The sequence below is a fragment of the Ceratotherium simum genome, chromosome 21 (assembly GCF_057802395.1).
Source record: "Ceratotherium simum simum isolate JZ-2026a chromosome 21, ASM5780239v1, whole genome shotgun sequence".
Taxonomy (NCBI): domain Eukaryota; kingdom Metazoa; phylum Chordata; class Mammalia; order Perissodactyla; family Rhinocerotidae; genus Ceratotherium; species Ceratotherium simum.
Window position 1 is genome coordinate 44,656,513 of NC_141920.1, and position 23,344 is coordinate 44,679,856.

The window sequence follows — 23,344 nt, forward strand, 5'->3', positions numbered from 1 at the left end:
CTTGCTAAACGAGAGTTCATGTGTTCTGGTCAAAGCGGAGATGCTAACATTAGTTTTCAGCTTTAGAAAATAATCAATGGGATGCATTTGTTTAAGAAACAAAACAAAACCTAAATGTGTGAATACATACGCACATGTTTCTGTGCCTCTAGAAAAATACAAAGGACACTTACTAAGCTACTATCATTGGTTATCTAAGCAGGATAGAAATAGAGGTGAGGTGGGGAAATTAGGCACTTCTTTGTATATCTTTGGACTATTTCATTCATTACAAAAAATTAAAGAACTTAAAAAAGTGTAAAATCCTCTCTTATTCTGAAATATGGGCGCCTTTACCAGAGGATAAAGGGAGAAACTTCTGCTGTTCTATCTTCTAATGCTGGCAATAAAAAAAATACCTACTGGAGAAGAATTCCTCAGCGTTGACAAGGCCTTTAAATCAACAGAAGATAAGCCTGCCACAGCGTTTGGGTCTGTCTTCACCATAGCAGGATGGTACTTTTGCACCATGTGGAGTGAGATGGAGACCAACATAGAAACGGGAAGGGGAGTCGTCAACAGGCCTTTCTGGTGCCTTGGGGAAGGGAAGGCTGCTGGCTCCCGTGAGCAGTTTACAAAGGTATTCCCACTGACCTCAGAGGTGGCTCATTGGGCGAAAATGTATCTAAAAGTCTATCACCCTTATAACACCTGGGAAAGCCACTGGGATGAAGATTCTTGGCCCAGGGTTTCCAAACAGATGTCCTTCTGTGAGTAGAAAAAGCAATACTGCTTGATTGCCCAGCCATAAAAACCAGCCATTTCCCTCCAGGATCACGTTACGGTGATAAAAGTCTCTCTAAAAATCAAACCTGATTAAAACCTGTCCCTGCTTTCCACACCTCAGGGCCCACCAGGAAAAATCTGAGCTGCTAAGTATGGCAGAGAAGGTGCCATCTCCCACAACCCACAGCTCCCCCAGCACTTCCGTAGCTCAGCAAAACCAAACTTCTTGCAAAGTTTTGAAGCACACCTTGCAATTTCCAGTCTCTGTGTGTCTTCCTGGAATGCCCCTCTCCCCACCTCATACTGAAACACACAGCCATGAGCCACTTCTCTGTCTCCCCCTTTCCCATCCGGCAAATGCTTGTGCGACTCACAATACTCGCTCAGATGACATCCCCTCTTCGAAGCTATCCCTGGCTCTGGTCCTTGATAAGAGTTAATAAATTCCTCCTCTGTGCCCGTGTCCCACCACAACCACCATGTTCACCACAGCAAGCAGCGCCAGGTCACTGGATCCAAGCACTGGCGTAGTGGGTCTAAGCCCAGGGAATGCAGTGTGCAGAGCCTTAGAGCGTGGTCCAGGAAACAGTATGCTGGGAAAAGTCACACCAAAAGGTGTCTTTGAAAAAGCCCCTCAGCACCTGAGAGCTCACACTGGAGGTGAAAGGAACCCAGAGAAATTGGGTGAAGTTGAAGGAATGTTCATGGCCACACCCTGGTGAGGGATGCCAGCTGCCTGGGGCAAGGCCCAAATGCCTGTGACCACTGGAGGCCTGTGTGAAGACATCACTCCTTCCTCAGATCCCTTCCCCCAATCCTCCCTGTTCAAGGGCCCCTAAAGCGGGTGTCCAGTGACTGTTCCTCAGGCTCACACCACTCCCTGTGCCATCCTGGTATTGCTGGGAGTTTAGACTTCTTCCAGTATACTCTTAGGGTACAGAATATACAGTGTATGTGGTTAAGTTTCCAACCAAAAAAAGGAGAGAGTCAAGAGTGAGTCTACTGTTTTGGTAAAAGACACACAATTAAATGCTTAATTATTAATAGTATAAGATATACACTTGTGGAAGATAGAGTGATAGTAAATCATAACAATCCAATACTAAAACAAACAAAACACCAGGGAAAAACACGGTGCCAATAAAAATGATCATGAGATTCTCACTTGTGGAGAAAATTATAAAGGCAATACCCTAAATCATTATTTCCTATGATCTTGAGAAAATTAATGTTTCAGAGATCCCTCTACAGAAGCAGTACCAATTCCAGGAATATTTAGCTAACATGAATCTTGTTTACTCAGTAATTTCAAAGTTCATAAATCCCTTTGAAAACTCAACATCAGAAGTCAAACAGGCTCGATTTTCTAAATTTCATCTTTGAGTTCTTAGTTGGTTTCCTCATTAGAACGTATATGTTCTGACTCTGGCCCATCAATAGAGTGGAAATAAGTTGCAAGTGATCATCTCTCTCTCTCATAAAAATTATACTTTAAAAAAGGATCACTCCTAGATTTAATCCTACTTATCACTATAGAAGTCCTGTGTTTATCCTCAATATAGGATCCACAAATTGAAGAAAAAAATTACTTACTTATTATACCTTTGCACCTCCTTGCCTTTCCACAAAATGGGAAGAACTCTGCATTTCAAATACTGAAGGTGGCATGATATATATTGAACTCGGCTCACAGCTAACACTTACCCCTATTCCTTCTGTTTTGAAAAGTTCAGAGTTTTAAATGACATTGTCTTCAAACATCCTGGGTAATGTATTTGTAAGAATAGGTTCTGCTGTGATTGACAGAACAGCCAAAATAACAGTGATGTAAACAAGAAAGAAGTTGATTTCTCTCTCTCATGTATAAGAAATCTGGAGACAGGTTTCCAAGGCTATATGGTGGCTTCCTGCAGTAACTTTTAAAGTTTCTTAAGATTGAAAATAGTCATATAACAAAAGATTAGTAAATTTTCATCTACTTGACTTTGGCCCAGCCAGGTCTTCAAAATCTCATTTCTGTAGGCTTACTCACTTCCTAGGACACTTTAGAACATTTCACAATGAAGGGGAGCTTGGAGATGGAAGAAAAAGTGGACTGACTTATCTTTTCTGTCATTAAACTTCAATACATTTTGCCCACATAGAATCTACAAAGTCATTTTAGGAGTGTTACAGTTCTACTTGTACCTTAAGTCCACACATTTCCCTTTTTGCTAAAAATTCTTGCTTTTTTTAGTCCCCCAAATTCTCTTTATTAAATCTATTTTATGAGCTAGTGACCTTTACTTGAGATTAAAGAGGAGGTGAATGGGACTGTAAATTGAAACATGGAGAAAAGATACAACTGTATGTTCAATGATTCTACCAAAAAAACCCCTTTCACGGTATGATATCATTTGTCTAGAAAAATTTTTTTTTTTGGTGAGGAAGATCAGCCCTGAGCTAACATCCATGCCAATCCTTCTCTTTTTGCTGAGGAAGACCAGCCCTCAGCTAACATCTATTGCCAATCCTCCTCTTTTTTTTCCCTTTTTCTCCCCAAAGCCCCAGTAGATAGTTGTATATCATAGTTGCACATCCTTCTAGTTGCTGTATGTGGGACACTGCCTCAGCATGGCCGGACAAGCAGTGCGTCGATGCGTGCCCAGGATCCGAACCCGGGCCACCAGTAGCGGAGCGTGCGCACTTAACTGCTAAGCCACGGGGCCGGCCCCGAAAATTTTTTTTTTTTTTTTGAGGAACATCAGCCCTGTGCTAACATCTGCCAATCCTCCTCTTTTTTTTTCTGCTGAGCAAGACTGGCCCTGGGCTAACATCCATGACCATTTTCCTCCACTTTATATGGGACGCCGCCACAGCATGGCTTGCCAAGCAGTGCATCATTGCACGCCCAGGATCCAAACCAGCGAACTCCAGGCCACTGCAGCGGAGTGTGCGCACTTAAGCGCTTGCGCCACCGGGCCGGACCCCAGAAAATTTTTTCGAATATATGCAATGACACTTAACTTTTTCATCCATGTGACTAGTTCTAATCATTCTTTTCTACATAATAAGGATTCAAAATCAAATAAAGCAAATGAAAGCATGAAGCCACTTTAAGGACAAGATTAAAAGTCAATATTAATTGCAACATTCAAGTTTAAATATATAAAGTAAAAAATTGTCTAAGTTAGCTGTAGTGCAATTTGTCCTCCAAATCCATGTTCAGGGAACACATTTCTATGTATCCCTCTTAACATTATAGACCCTACTGGCAAGTTACAACTCTTGGGCAGCATATCTTTGCAAAAGTTAAAGTGGATTCTGTTCACAGATATTAGAGTTTGCCAATTGTTAGCCAATTCCATCAGCTGAAGAAAAACATCTAATTGTTCAAACATTACTTTCTATATATTTTATTCTGGTTTTCACAGAATCACATTTCATTACCTTCAAGCGGAGGCTGGCCTGTGGCTGCAGCTGTAGAGTAAGAGGGGCCTCACACACCACACAGATGGGAGTGTTCATGGGCACCATGCTTCCACATTCTGCACATAAGCCCATCTGCACAAAGAAAGAGGTCAAGTTTGTCTTGGAATGCAAAAACTGAAAGTATAAGTAGATTTTAGAATGTAAAGTTTAATTTGCTTTTATAAATAACTTTTTAAAGTAATTACCTTTACTCTTATTTTTTCCTATTAAGAGTAAAAATATGTTATTGTAGAAAATACAGGTGTGTAAAAGAAAAGAAAAAATATCTTATAGCATGATGGAGTGAGGTAGTCAACAAATCTCTCCAAAAAGCAATTATGTAGTGAATAAAACTGTCAAAAACAATCATTTCAGACTCTGAAAGTCACCAAAGGCAGACAAGAAGCTATAAAGTTACTGAAAAGTACTGAACTTCAGATAGGAACACTACAAGTCTGTGTAGTTCTTATATTGTGCTGCTCCCATCATTCTCTAGTTCTATCAGCATGGTAACTCCACCAGGGCAAGGCAGGCTATGAAAACCAGCAGCTTTGTGGCTGCTGATGGGCAGGGCTCACTTGATCTGAAGCACTGCTTCAGATGTGATGATCTCAGTGGCAAGCAAACAGGGAGTGCCAGTGGCTCCACTAGCCTGAGATCATGTTCTTGGTTTGGGGCAATCAATGGACGAGCAAACTAGCCAGGGATTTAACAGGGACTTCCAGAAGGCAAGTCAACTCTAGGGGGCTTGAAAAGGTCTCCATATAATCTTAGCTGACTGGAGGCTATATGCATGTGCAGCATAAACCAGAGTGGGCCCAAGCTACCCACACATCACTGGCTGATGAACACCGCACATGGAAATGAAAGAGAGCTCAGCATAGAGCAAAAGCTGGGACAGACTTGAAAACAGCCTGAAGTTTAAATGTTCTGCCAAGCCCACACATAGATCTATCAGCAGAGAGTGGAAGCCTTACTGGATCAAGGTGTTTGAGCACAACTTCTGGCCAATCTTCAGTTGAACACTAAGCTATGCAGACCCAAGGGTGATCTCATGCTTAAAAATAAAACAAGAAAAAAAAACTGACATCAGTGGCCACACATTGCAGGGGAGATAGACATGAAAGATTTAATCCAAGTAAACAAAAAACAAAACAACAACTCTAGTAGAAAAATCAGAATCCAGAGTTGTTACAATATATTATCTAAAATGTTCAGAATTAAAGGAAAAATTATGAGACATGAAAAAATAAGAAAGTGTGATCCATACTAAGGGAAAAACATAGTCAATAGAAATCATCTTGGAGTATCTCCAGAAGTTGGATTTAGTAGACAAAGATTTCAATACTGCTATTCTAAAAATGTTCAAAAAACTAAAGGAAACTATGTTTAAAAAAATTTTTTAAGTATGATGACCAATGACCTGAAAAATAGGGAATCTCAATAAAGATACAAAAATTATAAAACATGAACCAAATCAAAACCTGGAATTGAAAAGTAAAATAATTGAAATGTAAAAAAAAACTGCTAGAGGGACTCAATAACACATTGGAGATGACAGAAGGAAGAATCAGTGAACTTGAATATAGTTCAATAGAAATTTTCCAATCTGAAGAACAGAGAAAAAAGATTGAAGAAAATAAACAGACCATCAAAGACCTGTGGAGCAACAGCAAAAATATCAACATATGTGTAATGGGAGTCCCGGAAGGGGAAGAGAGAGAGAAAGAGGCAGAAAAAGAATTTGAATAAATAATGGCCAAAAACTTCCCACATTTGAAGAAAAGTATTAATCTACAAATTCAATAAACTCAATAAATCCAAAGAAAGATAAACACAAAGAGATCCACACTTAGACAAATTATAGGCACACTGTTAAATGTCAGAGACAAAGAAAATCTTGAAAGTAGCAAGAGAAAAAAACTACTTATAACATACATCAAAAACCATGGCGGCCAGAAGGCAATAGAATGCCACATTCAAAGGCCTGAAATTAAAAACAACTGTCAAACAAGAATTCTATATCCAGTAAAACTATCCTTCAAAAGTGAAGGTAAGGGCCGGCCCCATGGCTTAGCAGTTGGGTGCGCGTGCTCCGCTACTGGTGACCCGGGTTCGGATCCCAGGCGCGCACTGACACACCGCTTCTCCGGCCATACTGAGGCCACGTCCCACATACAGCAACTAGAAGGATGTGCAACTATGACATACAACTATCTACTGGGGCTTTGGGGGGAAAAAAAAAAGGAGGAGGATTGGCAATAGATGTTAGCTCAGAGCCGGTCTTCCTCAGAAAAAAAAAAGAAGAGGATTAGCATGGATGTTAGCTCAGGGCTGATCTTCCTCACAAAAGTGAAGGTAAAATGAACACTCTCAGACAAACAGAGAGAAACTGCTAGCGGACATGCCTTTAGTAAAGGAAGTCTTTCAGGCTGAAAATAAGTGATACTAGATGATAACGTGAGTTCATAGGAAAGAAATGAAAAAAATGAGAGAAGAGATATAATAAATATGTGGGTTAATACAAATGACTCCATAAACATTTTTTTCTCATCTTGGAATGACATAAGATTGTTTAACACTGTATTTTCAGTTTATAACATATATAGATGTAATATGTATGACAATATATAAAAGATAAATATGGAGGAAAAGGAGATATATTAGAGCAAAATTTCTGTATTTTACTGGATTTAAGTTAAATTATTCTGAAATAAACTGTGATAAATTAAGGTGCGTATTGTACTCCCTAGAGCACCATTATAAAACTTTAAAAAATTGTAAAAAAATTGTAAAAATTGTAAAAAAAAAAAGTCAACATAAGAGTTAAAATGGCACACTAAAAATTACTTATTTTACAAAAAAGAAGGCAGCAAAGGAAGAACAGAGGAACAAAGATGACATAAGACAAATAGAAAGTCAAAAATAAAATGGCATATGTAAATCCAACCATATCAATAACGACATTAAATGTGAATAGACTTAACACTACATTCAAAAGGCAGATACTGTCACCCTGGGTAAAAAGGAAGACCCAACTATATGATGTCTATTAGAGACACACCCTAGATTCTAAGATATAAGTAGGTTGAAAGTAAAAGTATAGAAAAAGATATACAGATGGTCCCCAAGTTATGATGGTCTTACTTAAAATTTTTCGACTTTACAATGGCGCGAAAGCAATACGCATAGAAACTGTACTTCAAATTTTGAATTTTGATCTTTTCCCAGGCTAGGAATATGCAGTACAATTCTCTCTAGTGATGCTGGGCAGTGGCAGTGAGCTGCAGCTCCCAGTCAGCCATGTGATCACAAGGATAAACAACCGACACGCTTAACAACCATTCTGTACCATACAACATTCTGCTTTTCACTTTTAGTAGAGTATTCAATAAACTACATAAGATATTCAACACTTTATTATAAAATATGCTTTGTGTTAGATGATTTTGCCCAACTGTAGGCTAATGTAAGTATTCTGAGCACGTTTAAGGTTGGCTAGGCTAAGCTATGATGTTCAGTAGGTTAGGTGTACTAAATGCATTTTCAACTTATATTTTCAACTTACAAATGGGATTATCAGGACATAACCCCATCAGAACACCATGACCAGATTCTGATTACTGATATGTCACTGCTGCCCCTTTGCAGCAGATGTGCCCATCTTGTCTTGGCTGTTAAGTGCTGCCACCTGACCTCTGCTACTCTGGAATCCTATTAGCCCCACTGAAATCAGGGAGCCCATCTCCATGGCAGCATCCCCCCCAATCATGTCTGGTCCACAAAGGAGAGCAGCCACAGAACTTTGCAAGGATGCAGGTGCTCCTGTCACTAACGTATTCCTCAATGACTCAGTGAAGGAAATGTCTTCTGGGCCTTCTTGTGAAACATAGGTGAGAGCTGGGGAGGTACAGGACACACATGTTACACCTACTCCAACATTCCTATCTTAATCCACATGATGCCAGGGAAGTTCTGGTAACTCAATCTCACTAAATGTAGGCCAATATTGAGTCCAAGTTTTAGTCAGCCAACCAAAAAAGCAGTTAGAGCCACCTCCAGCTGTATTAGCTAATACATTAAATCCAGAATCTACAGAAGATGCATGCATCTCAGTGAATTTGGCCCAATTTAGTGTTATATTCTGCTCTCACCTAAAATCCACTCCCACACCTGTTCCCCAAGATTCTGCCAATATATATTAGCAAAATTGTGTTCTTCTTTTCGCGTGTAAGCTATTTTCTCCTGGATCACAGTGTGCATCTGGCCCTCTACAGAGGCTGGGATTGGACCATAGTAATGCTACAGGGTGGTTGCAGTGAGTCTTGAGAATAAGCATCCTCTTTCAAGGACACTGCCTCAGGTGAGGTTACCACAGAGATTTCAAGCAAAGGAAGGCTAGTATCCTCAGACAGGAGGGCAAGCTACATCCTCCAGCAAGGAGGCCCAGAGAGACTTAGGGGTTCAAGATTGTCAGGTCTAACCCAACACCTCCATTCCAAGTTTCAGGATCCTCTCTTTCCCAATTAATGCCCTAAGTTTCACGTAAGAAACTTGGTGATAAAGTGAATTAAGGCAATGTTGTAACTCATCAACATATACAATTAAATTTTGTGTTTGATTTCAGCAATATAACCCTGGAGCTACAAGACATAGATTCTTTTAGGGCTGTCATGGGAGTTCTCTGGTTCTCAGACTGTGACTTAAAGGTCCTGAGCTAGTCGTTTTCTTTCTGTAAATGCTCCCATGTACTCAGGAGAATCCATCCACTCATCATCACTGCCATAATAGTCAAGTGCAGCAGCCATCTGGCCACTCAAGACACTTGCTTCAGCTGGCACTTCATCACTATCAGCCACATGTGATAGCTTGATTAACTGTGATGCCACTTCATGCTATGGATGACTAGCACACTGTTTCCCATTGGCAAGGAGCTCAGTACTGTTCATGAGCAAAGAGAAGGGTCAAATCACTTCCAAAATCTCATCTTTGCAGGTCTATTTCCTGGGGCCACTCCTGGTACCAATTCTGTATCAGTCAGAGTCCAGCCAGGAGACAGAAATGACACAGTAATGTGAACAGAGAAAGTTTAATATAAATAATCAACTTGTAACAGAGGATTAACTACTAACGGGTAAAGCAAACTCTAAATACAAGAATATCCAATACAGGGAGGATCCACCACCTCTATGGCTGAGGCAGAGAACCCAAAAAGTATAGAATTTAGAACAGGCATTTACTCCCCCAAGGCAGAAATCAGACTTCATTGAATTGGGTGTGGCAATTGATTGGCTGGCAAAGAGGTTCACTGGGGTGACACAGACCAGAGCTGGCAAGCAAAAAGCTGCCCACTAAGGTCCAGTGAAACTGGTTAGGAAATCTCCTTCTGGGGAGCTGGCAGAATATGCTGGGAAGCCATGTATAGGGATGCTGCTGAAACTTGCTGGGAAACTGCCCACTGGGATGCCTGAGAGACTATCTGGAAGCTGGCTGGGGTGCCAGTGGAACTCACTGAGAAGCTGTTCATAGAATGCCACTGAAATTCACTGGGGTTCAGCACAACTAGGTTCCTGCAAGTTAGCTGAGCACCATCAGAGCAAAAAGACAGGAAAGCATACCAGAATCAGAAAAAGAAGCCAAATTCCTTCTCCTACAGCATCTCTCCAGCAGCAATGTCCCTCTAGTGACAAAAATTAACAAGAAGCCAGCTGGCAAAGGGGAACTGTTTAAAGAATCCAGCTCCAGTACCACAAGGCAGGGCAATGAAGGATGGATTTGGAGCCGAGGCACACCTCTGCAGTTCTCTAATGAGACTCTGACTGTCTCGGGTCTAGGAGTAGGATCCACCTCTTTGAATCCCAGAAACCCAGCTGAGAGCAGACACAATAAATAATCAATAAATAGTTTAAATTGTAAAGGTGTTTATACCTTATAGCATATTAATAAATATAATTTTGGGGGCAGTATAGATGTTTCAAAGTTCATCATTTTAAATATTTCTAATCTCTGATAACCTTTTCTCCCTGAAAAAACAAAGTTCTGAAAATCTGTTTTCTGAAAAAATAACGTTGACACTGCTCCAACAAATATAAGCAGGGAAAATTCAAACCAATGGGACATGTTCATATTTTATTTGCTGTGTTTCTTCTTTAAGGAGTTCAAAATATATCATAGAAGTAAACTTCTACAACAATCTTGAGCAATAAATTGTAGGAAATTTTTTTAAAGATATCCATTTAGTATCTGACCCCTTGCTTGAAGGCATAACTCAATTCTAAAACTCTGGACTTTGAACACACTGAATTACTGATTTTTCTTACTGGCTATCTTTTTTAAATGATCATTTTTCATTCAACATCACAGATTCTTTTATTTCATTCTGTAAACTCTAGTCTAAAAAGAAACAAAAACAAAGTGTCAAGTGTATAAAAGATCAACACATTTTGATGAAAGTTTTGATTTTTACTAAGCCGAGTATGTTTTCTAACAAACTACAAAATTTAGTAGTAGGGTAAAATCAATTATAATCTACACCTAATCAGCCAAAGCTTTTTAATTTAGATATACTGATCAATCTATAACTTAGACAAATAGCTTTTTTGGACAGAATGATGTATCTTACGGATAAACAGACTTATAATTAGTACTTCCCTCCATTTATTTCTAGAATATATTCCCTTATTGTACCCAGGTTATGAACAGAAATATCATATGAGTAGGAAATATGTATTTATCCATGCATGCATCATTGAAAAAACAAAATTTCAGACACTTTCTGACCCTGTGCTTCTGCAAGGCCACATAAAATAAATGGCATTGCAAACAAGTATTTCCATTCCAAAGTAGGAGTCTGGATAGTAAGGGACTAGTCTGCCAGCGAGTTTTCCAACAAGTATTTATGCTTGTGGTTCAGCTATGCCAGATACTGTGGTACTGCCGCAAATAAAGATCAGATAAACCAATGAAAGAAGCTTTTAAGGATTCTGCTGCTCACCTGAGCTCCTTCTGGGGGTGGAAGACGACAGCCAAATATGGGTGGGACAGGAGAGCCACATTCTTGACAGAAGCGAGCAAAGGGATCAGATGGGCGAGGGGCAAGACAGTGGGCACACCTACAACAAAAGAGGTTCCCGATTGGCCATGTTCTGATAGGTTCACATTAAGAAGTCAGGTGAAAATCTAAAAGTGTCCAAACACTTTTAAAAATAAAATAAAGGGGCCGGCCCAGTGGCACAAGCAGTTAGGTGCGCGTGCTCCGCTGCGGCAGCCCGGGGTTTGCCAGTTCGGAACCCGGGTGCGCACCAGCGCACTGCTTGTCGAGCCATGCTGTGGCGGCATCCCATGTAGAGTGGAGGAAGATGGGCACGGATGTTAGCTCAGGAACAATCTTCCTCAGCAAAACAAAAAAAAAGAAAGAAAGGAAGGAAGAGGAGGATTGGCATCAGATGTTAGCTCAGGGCTGATCTTCCTCACAAAAAAATAAAATAAAATAAAATACAAAACAAAAAAAAAGCAGATGACTCTCAAAGGCTATGGAACAAGTTCAACATAGGAGCTGCTTCTCTAGTCATTTTATTACAAAGTGGCCATAGCGCTGGAACCACTGGTGCCCTTTACCTGTAGGCCAGGTCCATCTCACTTCCTGACTGCGGCAGACATTTATCAGCAGCCTTGATCCCACTTCTTAGTGGGGCTCTGGCTTGTCCCATCACACTGGATTTGGCATGCATGAGGCTGAGCCCTGGGAATTGCAGTAATGTCAACAGGGCATACTTCTGACTTCCTACCTGATCACTGATCCCAGTCTGAGTGACAAGTCTTCTTCCCTGGCACTCTGGAAGGTCACTATCAGTCAAGCCCTGCCTTTGTCTTCACTCACCTGGTTAGAGTCCCAAGGCCCTGCCCCAGCAACATCTGGCCCCATTTCTTGAGCAGCTAGATCCCATCATTTAGCCCTCACCCACCTACCTGGGTTCGGGATATCAGCCAAAGTGAAAGGATTCTTGGAACTGGGCTTCCCTGTGAAAAACATTGCGACTGTCATGCCTTTCCAAGCAGGTTGGGTCCCTGATCCTATGATCTACCTATCTGAACTGCTCCTCAGCATCTATGATGTTTGGATACTGTCCACTGGATTAAAGAGTTTCTACCATGGCGTCTCAACAATCGCCAGCCTTTGTAGTTGAGTCCACTTCCCACACTCTTTATTCCATTTAGTCACTCCTCACTGTACCATGTTACCAAGATTTCAGCATGTCGCCTGCCTTGCTTGGCCCACCAGGGCAACAAGACTCCTCTTTCCTATCCCCAAAGAACATGAAGTGTTGCTCAACAGTCCACGGAGTAACCTGAATATCTCATTGCTCTTATCTTTTCACTCATTCAACAAACCCCTGAGAATCTACTAAGTGTCAGCTCTGAGGACATTAGAGGATGAAAAGAGACTTGGTACCAACCCTGGAAGAGCTCAGATCAATGGGAGAAAAACATCTTGCAATACACCATGATAAACATTAAGACAGAGGTTTTCAAAATGTGCTATGAACATCAAAGGAAGGCAAAGGATAGGTAAACTTCAGAAAAGACATGACATTTAAGCTGAATATTAAAGGATGAATAAGAGTTTGCCAGAGAGAGAAGGGGTAGAGGTATTCAACTTACGGAAAACAGTAGGTAAAGTGGGTTTTTTTGTTGTTTTTTTTTTATAATTTTTATTTATTTATTTTTTCCCCCAAAGCCCCAGTAGATAGTTGTATGTCATAGCTGCACATCCTTCTAGTTGCTGTATGTGGGACACGGCCTCAGCATGGCCGGAGAAGTGGTGCCTTGGTGCGCGCCCGGGATCCAAACCGGGGCCGCCAGCAGCGGAGTGTGCGCATTTAACCGCTAAGCCATGGGGCCGGCCTGGTAAAGTGGTTTGAAGCAAGTCTTTTGGGGGGATTCAAAGCAGCTTGAGGGACTTTTACTTCCAGGTAAGATAAGTGAAAGGGGCCACATTTACTCTCTCACCTGAAACAATAACAAAAACAACAACAACAAAAACACACAAAGAAATATATAAAACAATAGTTTTCAGACATTGGATAAGTGGCAGGGCAGGACAGTGAACAATGATAAAGAGGAAATAACCAACACGAACCATATGATTGTTCCAGCTTATTGCCAGAAGAGAGGTCTCAAGGTATAGAGAGGAGAACCCCTGAATTGATGACATAGAGCTAGGAGTCTGAGGAGGTCAAGGCAGCTAGAGTTTTGAAGAAAGAATACTGAAGAAGAGCTGAACAGAGCTTCAGAAACTTGCAGAGGGTCACCCTCAAGTCTTCAACATGATGTACACGTGTGTGAAAAAACTACTCAAGGCCAGAGGAAAAAAAGCACCAAAAGGGTAGAGAGGAAACCATACCCAGGGCTCACACAGGTCTGGGAAATTCATGTTCACATGAGCCAAAGTGTAAAAACTTTATACGTAACGGAGCATTGGGGAAGTACTCAGCAGAGTAACTTTTTTAGTAGTAAGGAAAATGTAGCACTAGACTGAACGCTGCTCTTGTGCCATCTACAAAAGCTTAAAAGGAACACTGAAAGAATCAAACTGTTTACAAGTAACTTCCAAGTAACTTTGTTCTGGAACAAAGTGCAAGAATCATTACAGGAATACAAAAGTACCCAAGACCCAACAGGATAAAATTCATAATGCCTAGCAGTCAATAAAAAATTACCAGGCAGGCAAAGAAACAGAAAATTATAACTCATAATCAGAAGAAAAATAAACCAATAAAAACAGACTCAGAAATGTCCCAGGTGACAGAATTAGTTGACAAGGACATTAAAATAGTTATTATAACTATATCCCATATATTCAAGAAGGAGGAAAGTATAAGCATGCTCAGGAGAGACAGGGAGGATATAAAAAAGATCCAAATCAAAGCTGTACAGATTAAAAAAACAATGGCTGAAATGAAAAATACACTGTATGGCATTAACAACAGATTAGATATGGCAGAATAAAAGATTAATGACTTTGAAGTATAATAATAGAAGCTACTCAGAATGACACAGAGAAAACAGACAAAAACAGTGAACAGACTATCAGTAAGCTCTGGGACAACATCATGCAGCCTCATATACATACAGAGTTGCTGAGGGAGAGGAGAGAGAAAAGAGAACAGAAAAATATTTCTTAAAAATGAACAAAAATTTTTGATGAAAACTATGAACCCACAGAACCAAGAAGCTCAATGATCTCTAAGCACAAGAAATAAGAAGAAAACTACACCAGGGCAGATCATAAGCAAACTGCCTAAAACCAATAATAAAGAGAAAGTCTTAAAAAGTAGCCACAGGAAAAAGAAGACACATTATGTACAAAAGAACAAAGATAAGAATGACAATAGACTCTCATCAGAAACAACGCAAGCCAGAACATAGTAGAGCAATATCTTTAATGAAAGAAAAAACCCCCATCAACCTAGAATTCTATACTCAGCAAAATGAAGAGAAAGGAAAGACTTTTTCAGACATACAAAAGCTGAAAGAATTCATCACTAGCAGATTTGCACTACAAGAAATGTTAAGGGAAGATCTTCAGGCACAAGGAAAATACCAGATAGGAACCTGGATCTACAAAAAAGAAAGAATAACACTGGAAATAGTAAACATGTCAACAAGCATAAAAATCTTTTTTCTTATTTTTAAAATCTCTTTGAAAATAATTGATTGTAGCATATTAAAGTGATTATAAACTATGACGAAGTGGGATTTATTCCCATTCTGCACGTATGGTTCAAAACACAAAAATCAATGTAATACAACAGATTAGTAGAATGAAGGAAAAAGCCCACATGATCATCTCAATTGATGCATAAAAAACATTGATAAAATTCAACCTTCCTTCATGATAAAAACACTCAATAAAGTAGGAATAAAAGGAAATATTCTCAACATGATAAAGACCACATATGAAAAACCCACAGCTAACATCATACTCAATGGTAGAAGGTTGAAAGCTTTTCCCCTAAGATCAAGAACACAACAAGGATACCCATTTTCATCACTCTTATTCAACACAGGATTGGAAGTTTTAATCAAAGCAATTAGGCAAGAAAAGCAATAAAAGGCATCCAAATTGGAAAGGAAGAAGTAAAATTATTTCTGTTCACAGATGATATTGATCTCATATGTAGAAAATCCTAAAGACCTAACAGAAAAAAACTGTTAGAGTTAATAAATGAATTCAGCAAAGTGGTAGGATAAAAATTCAACACAAAAATCAGTTGTCTTCTCACAAACAATTTGAAAAGGAAATTAAGAAAACAATTCCATTTATGATAGCATCATAAAACATAAATAGGAATATTTTTAACCAGGGAATAATTTAGGTACAAATTTAACCAAGGAGGTGAAAGACATGTACAATGAAAACTAGAAAGCTTTGCTGAAGGAATTAAAGAAGACATAAATAAAAGGAAAGACATTCTGTGCTCATGGATTGGAAGAGAATATTGTTAAAATGAAAATACTACCCAAAGTGATCTACAGATTCAATGAAATCTCTATAAAAATCCTAACAACAATTTTTGCAGAAAGAAAAATCCATCCTAAAATTCATATGGAATCTCAAGGGACCCCAAATTGCCAAAATAGTCTTGAAAAAGAAGAACAGAGTTGGAGGACTCTTGATTTCAAAACTTACTACAAAACTAAGTAACAAAAGCCATGTTGGACTGGCATAAGGACAGACACACAGACCAATGGAATAGAATAGAGAGCCCAGAAATAAACCCTCGCATATATGGCAAAATGATTTTTGACAAGGGTGCCAAGATCATTCAATGAGGAAAGGACAGTCTTTTCAACAATGATGCTTGGAAAATTGGATACCCACATGTAAAAGAATGAAATTGAACCCCTACCTTACACCATATACAAAAGTTAACTCAAAATTGATTAAAGACCTAAAGGTAAGAGGCAAATCTATAAATTTCTTAGAAGAATACATAAGGGAAAAGCTACATGACACTGGATTTGGCAATGATTTCTTGGATATGATACCAAAAGCACAGGCAAAAAATTAAAAAATAGATAAAGTGGATTTGGTCAAAATTTTAAAATTTTGCATATAAAAGGATACTATCAAGAGAGTGAAAAGACAACCTACAAATGGGAGAAAATATGTGCACATCATATACCTGATAAGGGATTAATATCCAGAATATATAAAGAACTCCTACAACTTAACAACAACAACAAAAAAACTCAAGTCAAAAATTGGCAAAGGATTTGAACAGACATTTCTTCAAGGAAGACAAACAAACGGCCAAAAAGTACATGAAAAGATGCTCAACATCACTTGCCATTAGAGAAATGAAAATCAAAACCACACTTGCCATTAGGGAAATGAAAATCAAAACCACAATGAAATACTACTTTTCACCTATTAGGATGACTATTACTAGAAAAACAGTAAATAACAAGTGTTTGCCAGGATATGGAAAAACTGAAACCCTTGTGCATTTCTGATGGGAAAGTAAAATGATGCAGCTTCTGTGGAAAACAGTCAGTTCCTCAAAAATTTAGAACAGAATTACCATATAATCTAGAAATTCTAGTCCTAGGTAAACATCCAAAAGAATTGAAAGCAGGGACTCAAACAGATATTTGAACACCAATGTTCATAGCAGCATCATTCACAATAGCCAAATACTCAAATGTTCATCAACAGATGAATGGATCAACAAAATGTGGTATACATATATATGTATACATACATAAATGTATATACATACATACATACATATGTACATGGTATATATACAATGGAATATTATTCATCTTTAATATGGAATGAAATTCTGATACATGCTACCACATGGAGGAACCTTGAAAACATTATGCTAAGTGAACTAAGCCAGACACAAAAGGACAAATATTGTCTGATTCCATTTACATGAGGCAACTAGAATAAGCAAATTCATAGGAACAGAAAAGAGAACAGAGGTTACCAGGGGCTGGAGGGATTGGGTAACGGGGAATTATTGTTTAATGGGAACTGAGTTCTATTCAGAAAGATGAAAAAGTTCTGGAAATGGACAGTAGTGATGGTTGCACAACACTGTGAATGTACTTAATGCCACTGAATTGTATTCATAAAAATTGTTAAAATGGTGAATTTTATTTACATATATTTTACCACAATAAAAGTATAAAGAACCTCAAAAAATAATTGATTCTATCAAAATAATAATGTATTGTGGGGTTCATAATATTTGTAGAAGCAAAATGAATGATCACAATAGCACAAAGGCTATTGTTACACAGTTACTGGAAGTATACTGTCATAAGGTTCTTATGCTATTTATGTAAGTGGTATAATATTACTTGAAGATAGACTGTGATAAGTTAAAAATGTATACTATAAACTCTAAAGCAACCACCAAAAAAAAGTTATAGCTAATAAGCCAACAAAGGATATAAAATAAAATGGAATCATAAAACATACCCAATTAATCCAAAAAAGGCAGAAAAAAAGAAAAGGGCAACAAAAAATAGATAAGACAAAACAGAAAAACAAATAGCACAATGGTTGATTTAAATTCAAACATATCAATAATCAGAATAAATATAAATACTCTCAACACACCAATTAAAATGCAGAGATTGTCAGAGTTTTTTAAAAAGCAAGACCCAACTATATGATGTTGAAAAGAAGCCAACTTTAAATAGAGAAACACTAATAGGTTAAGAGTGAAAAAAGATATACCATGCAAACACATCAAAAGAAAGCAGAAGTGGCTACAGTAATATCAGATGAAATAGATTTCTAGAGCAAAGAATACTGCCAGAGTTAAAGAAGGGTATTTCATAATGATAAAGGAGTTGATTTAGGAAGAGGACATAAGAATCCAAAAAGTTTATGCACTTAATAAAGGAGTTTCAAAGTACATGAAGCAAAAACCAATAGAAATGCAAAGATAAGTAGACAAATTCATAACTATAGTCAGAGATTTCAACATAACTTTCTCAATAATTGATTAAACAATAGACAGAAAATCAGTATTAAATAATACTATCAACCAACTTAACCTCACTGACATTTATAGAACACTCACTCGAGCAAAACACCCTTCTCTCCAAGAGCACATGGAACATTTACCAATCAAATCATACAATATAGGTTCTCTGACCAAAAAGAGATTAAATTTGAAATAAATGCCAGAAGATATAAAGAAAATCTCCAAACATTTGGAAATTTAACAAAACACTTCCAAATAACCCACGGGTCAAAAAAGAAATAACAATGGTGGTTAGAAACAGTTTAAACTGAACTAAATAGAAAGCATAACATATGAAAATTGGGGGGCTGCAGCCAAAGCAGTACTCAGGAGGAAATGCCTACATATTAGAGTTCTAAATGGCTATATTAGAACTGAAGAAAGCCTTCAAAGAAATGACTTTCTCTTGCACATTAAAGAAATTAGGAAAAGAAGAGCAAATGAAACTCAAGTTTCACTCAAAAAGAAATAGATAAACCCGAATGGACTTATATCTATTAAAGAAATTGAATGTGTAGTTTAAAATCTTTCTTAAAAGAAAGCTCTAGACCCCAGTGCCTTCACTGGTGAACTCTACCAAACATATAATGAAGAAATAATATCAATTCTACAGAAACTCTTTCAGAAAACTGAAGAAAAAAGAATACTTCCCAACTCATTTTATGAGGCCAGAATTATCCTGATACTAAACCAAAGACATCAGAACACAAGAAAACTACAAACCAATATCCCTCATGCACATACATGCAAAAAACTCTTTACATTTTAGCAAATCAAATTAAACATTATATAAAATAGATAATACTTCAGGTGGGATTTATCTCGGAAATGCCTGGTTGATTCAAAACTGGAAAATCAATCATTGTAATTCACCATATGAACAGAAAAAGAAAAGGCATATGATCTTTTAATAGATGGAAAAAATGCTTTGGACAAAATCCAACATCTAGTCCTGATTAAAAAAAAAAAACCCTCAGCAAACTAGGAATAGGAGAAAATTTCCCCAATCTGAAAGGTCAACACAATATCTATAGTAATATCATATTTAACATTGAGAAATGGAATGCTTTCTCCCTAGGTTCAGGAATAAGGCAAGGATGTCCACTTTCACCACGTCTATTCCAAATTCACTGGAAGTTTTGGCCAATGCAACAAGTCAAGAAAAAGAAAGAAAAGGGATTCATACAGGAAATGAGGAAGTAAAACTGTCTATTTGCAGGTGACCTGACTATCCACATCGGCAATTCCATGGAACCTACCAAAAAAGGTAAAAGAATAAGTGAGTTCAGTTAGGTTCCAGGATATAAGACCACTACACAAAAATCAATTGTATTTTATATTCTAGCAACAAATAATCAGAAGTTTAAATTTTAAAAGAATACCATTTATGATAGCATGAGAAAAACATGAAATATTTAGTGATAAATTTGACAAAAGATATGTAAAACCTGTGCACTGAAAACTACACAACATTGCTGAAAGAAATTAAGGAAGATCTAAACAAATGATGAGATACTTCATTTCCCTGGAGTATAAAGACTCAATATTGTTAATAGGTCAAATTGCCCTAAATTAATACACAGACTCATGCAATCCAAATCAAAGCTCTAGCAGACATTTTGCAGATGTTGACAAGTTGACTAAATATGAATTATAGACCTAAATGTAAGAGACAAAACTTCTAGAAAAAAACGTAGGAGAAAAATCTTAGTGAGTGGGATATGTCTTGGGTTTGGAAAAGATTTCTTAAATATGTCAAAATAAGCATGAAGTATAAAAGAAAAATACATCAGATTTCATCAAAAGTAAAAACTTTAGCTCTTCAAAAAAACACTTTGATAAGAAACGAAAAGCTAAAGACTAGGAGAAAATATTTGCAAGCATATATCTAACAAAAGAGAATATGTATAACTCTATAACAAGATACAGAACCCAATTTTTAAAAAGGGCAAAAAGTTTGAACATTTTCCCAAAGAAGATGTGTGGATGGCAAACAAGCACATTTAAAGATGCTCAAAATCTTAGTCACTAAAGAAATGCAAATTAAAACCACCACAGCCATCTCACTAGAATGGCCAAAAATAAAAATAAAAGTGTTGGTGAGGATGTGGAAGAACTGTAACTCTCATACACTGCTGGTGGGAATATAAAATGATACAACCTCGTTGGAAAACAGTTTGGCAGTCTCTTAAAAAAGTTAAACATACACCAATCATATGACCCAGGCATTCCACTCCTATTTACCTAAGGGAAATGAAAGTATATGTGCATACCACAACTGTGTACAAATGTGTACAACATTGTGAACAAATGTTCATAAGAACTTTACCTGTAATAGCCAAAACCTGGAAACAACTCAGATGTCCATCAATAGGTGACTGGATAAACAAATTGTGATGCATCCATACAATGGAATTCTATTCAGTGATAAAAAGAAATAAACATCTGATACATGCAACATGCATGAATCTCAAAATAATTAGGAGGAGTGAAAGAAGCCTGGCAGGGGCTGGCCTGGTGGCATAGTGGTAAAGTTCACTCGCTCCGCTTCAGCGGCCCAGGGTTCGTGGGTTCGGATCCCAGGCACAGACATACACACCGCTCAACAAGCCATCAAGCCACCGACACACCACTCATCAAGCCACCAAAAAAAAAGAAAGAAAGAAGCCTGGCAAAAAACAGTACATACTGAATTATGCCATTTATGTTTGGAATCAGGTGCAAAGTAAGCTATAGTGACAAGAAGCAGATCAACAGTTGCCTGGAGATGGGGAGGGGCAGATGGAAGGGATTTCAAAATGGTACAGTGTAGGAAACTTGTGGAGGTGATGGATTTGTTCATTTTCTTGAATGTGGTGATAGTTTCAAGGTTACAGACATATGTCAACTGTACTCTTTAAATAGGTGCAGTTTATTGTATGCAAATTATACCTGTAAAATCTGTAAAAGTTTAGTAAAAAACAGCTAGGAGTGGGCAAAACCATTGTTATGCCCCATCCTTAAATTCTTTTTGGTCACAAAGTGTTAGCAGGATTTAAGAAATAGTACAGAGAATGTGATACTTACTTGAGAAAGTCTGTCTCCCTTTGAATTCGCATGATCTCTGTGCTTGTCAAACTCTTCTGGCCAGTTATGTTTGCAAAACCAGGGAACTAAAATTAAGAATGTATATAAAATCAAGGCAAAAGCTATGGGACAGTAAAATTTCATTAAAAATTCATCTTAATGTTTTGTCTTACCCAGAATTCATCTTTTAATGTTTTGTTTTATTATCCAGAATTCATCCTTTAAAAACCATGATGGGGAAAGTCGTTAAGTAATTAGTTATTACTCCACTACCCAACATTAAAAAATTAAAGTGCTATTCATAATCAGATGTGTGTATTTCATTAAAAACAAGAGTTTATAAGAAAACATATCTGAATTTACCATCAGACAGGCCAGATTTTAGAATTCAAAAACTTAAGTTAGTATCCATTTTTCTCAAAGATTACATCCCCAGGAAACTCAAAAAGACTCCCCTGAAAGAACAAACACAGCAATATCTATTTATCCAGAGACACTTAACTCACTGACATATTTTTATTTGACCACCAGCTTTGCACCAGGCACGGTGTTTGACGCAGGGAGGGGGACAAAGCTAAATACCACATGGTCCCCGCCCTCAAGGAGCTGAACTGGTGTACACGCACAACACTGAAACACAGTGGGTAGGGGCGGTAACACAATTGTGTCAGGTCCCATGGGAACCCAGAGGAGGGAATAATCACACGCACTTGCTCCAGGGGAGAAGGGCTCCCCAGGGCAGTAACATCTGAGCCGGGCTTGGGAGAGTAAGGAAAAGCTTGTCCAGTGGACAGAAGGACAAAGGGCATTCTTAGTAGAGGAAACTCATGTGCAAAGACACAGAGGCAGGACAGTGCATGGCCTGTCTCGGGACTTGGGTGGTTTGACATGGTCTAGCAGTCCGAGTGGCAGGAGAATGGGACAGAAAGGAAGGGTGGAGAAGGAACAGGAAGAGGAGAAGCTAACACTTATGGAGGGTCTGACAGTAGTAAAATGCGCCTGGCATTTTGTAGCCATTATCTCCTTGACACTTCACAATGACCTGACGAGGTAGGTAATATTATCCCCATTTTATTTTTGTAACATTTTCTTTTGATATAATTTCAAATTTACAGAAAAGTTGCAAGGATAGTACAAATTACTCCTATATATGGACCTCAACCAATTGTTCACATTAACATTTTGCCCCAAAAGCTTTCATTCTCTCTCTCTCAATCACATGAGAATAAGCTGCAGTCATGATGCCCCTCTGTCTCTAAATACTGCAGTGTGCATTTGCTAAGAACAAGGATGTCCTCTTACCCAACAGTGCAATTCTCAAAACCAGGAAAACTAACAGTGATACAAAACTATTATCTAACCCACAGATCTTTATTCAAATTTTGTTAATTGTGCCAATGATGTCCTTCACGCTGTATTTTTTTCCTGGTCTAGGATCCAGTCCAGTATCACACTTCTCATTTAGTTGTCTCCTTTAATCTGGAATAGTTTCTCAGTCTGTCTTTATCTTTCATGATCTTGACATTTTTGAGGAGTAGCAAGGTCAATTAATTTGTAGACTCTCCTTCAATTTGGTTTTGTCTGATGTTTCCTCATGACTGGATTCAGTCACATATTTCGGCACAAATACCAGAGAAATGATACTGTGTCCATCTCAGTGCAGCATATCAAGAGGCACATATAATCCTCATTTTTGAGATGAGGATGGTGAGGCTCAGAAAGTCGCAGTCACTCACCTGAGGTCAAGTCAACAATATGTCTACTATCACACATCTGACCCCAGTACACACCCTATCTACCACAATGCCTGTGGGCTGAGCTTAGGACTCCAGACTTTATGCTGCAGGCAATGAAGAGCAGTCAGAGGTTTTTAGTTGCTTCTGGGTCAGATCCAATATGGCCTAGACCAGAAGTCGCAAAGGGGTGGTCTACTGCCCAAATCCGGCCTGCCACTGAGTTTCATTTGGCCTATACATATTGGCCCACACTGTGTTTCAAATTTTTAATTAATT

At 38.2% G+C, this 23,344-nt stretch overlaps 1 protein-coding gene across 6 annotated transcripts in view; it reads right to left on the reverse strand.

Annotated features, from left to right (window-relative positions):
• Positions 1-23,344, reverse strand: part of DZANK1 (double zinc ribbon and ankyrin repeat domains 1) — a 92,567-nt gene that overhangs the window by 47,801 nt on the left and 21,422 nt on the right. For all 6 annotated transcript variants that reach the window (XM_087445661.1, XM_087445662.1, XM_087445663.1 and 3 more), the window contains 3 exons: positions 21,333-21,418; positions 11,210-11,327; positions 4,195-4,308 (listed from right to left, as the gene is read on the reverse strand). In XM_087445661.1, the coding sequence (XP_087301787.1) occupies positions 4,195-4,308; positions 11,210-11,327; positions 21,333-21,418 (318 nt within the window). The remainder of the gene's footprint in view (positions 1-4,194; positions 4,309-11,209; positions 11,328-21,332; positions 21,419-23,344) is intronic.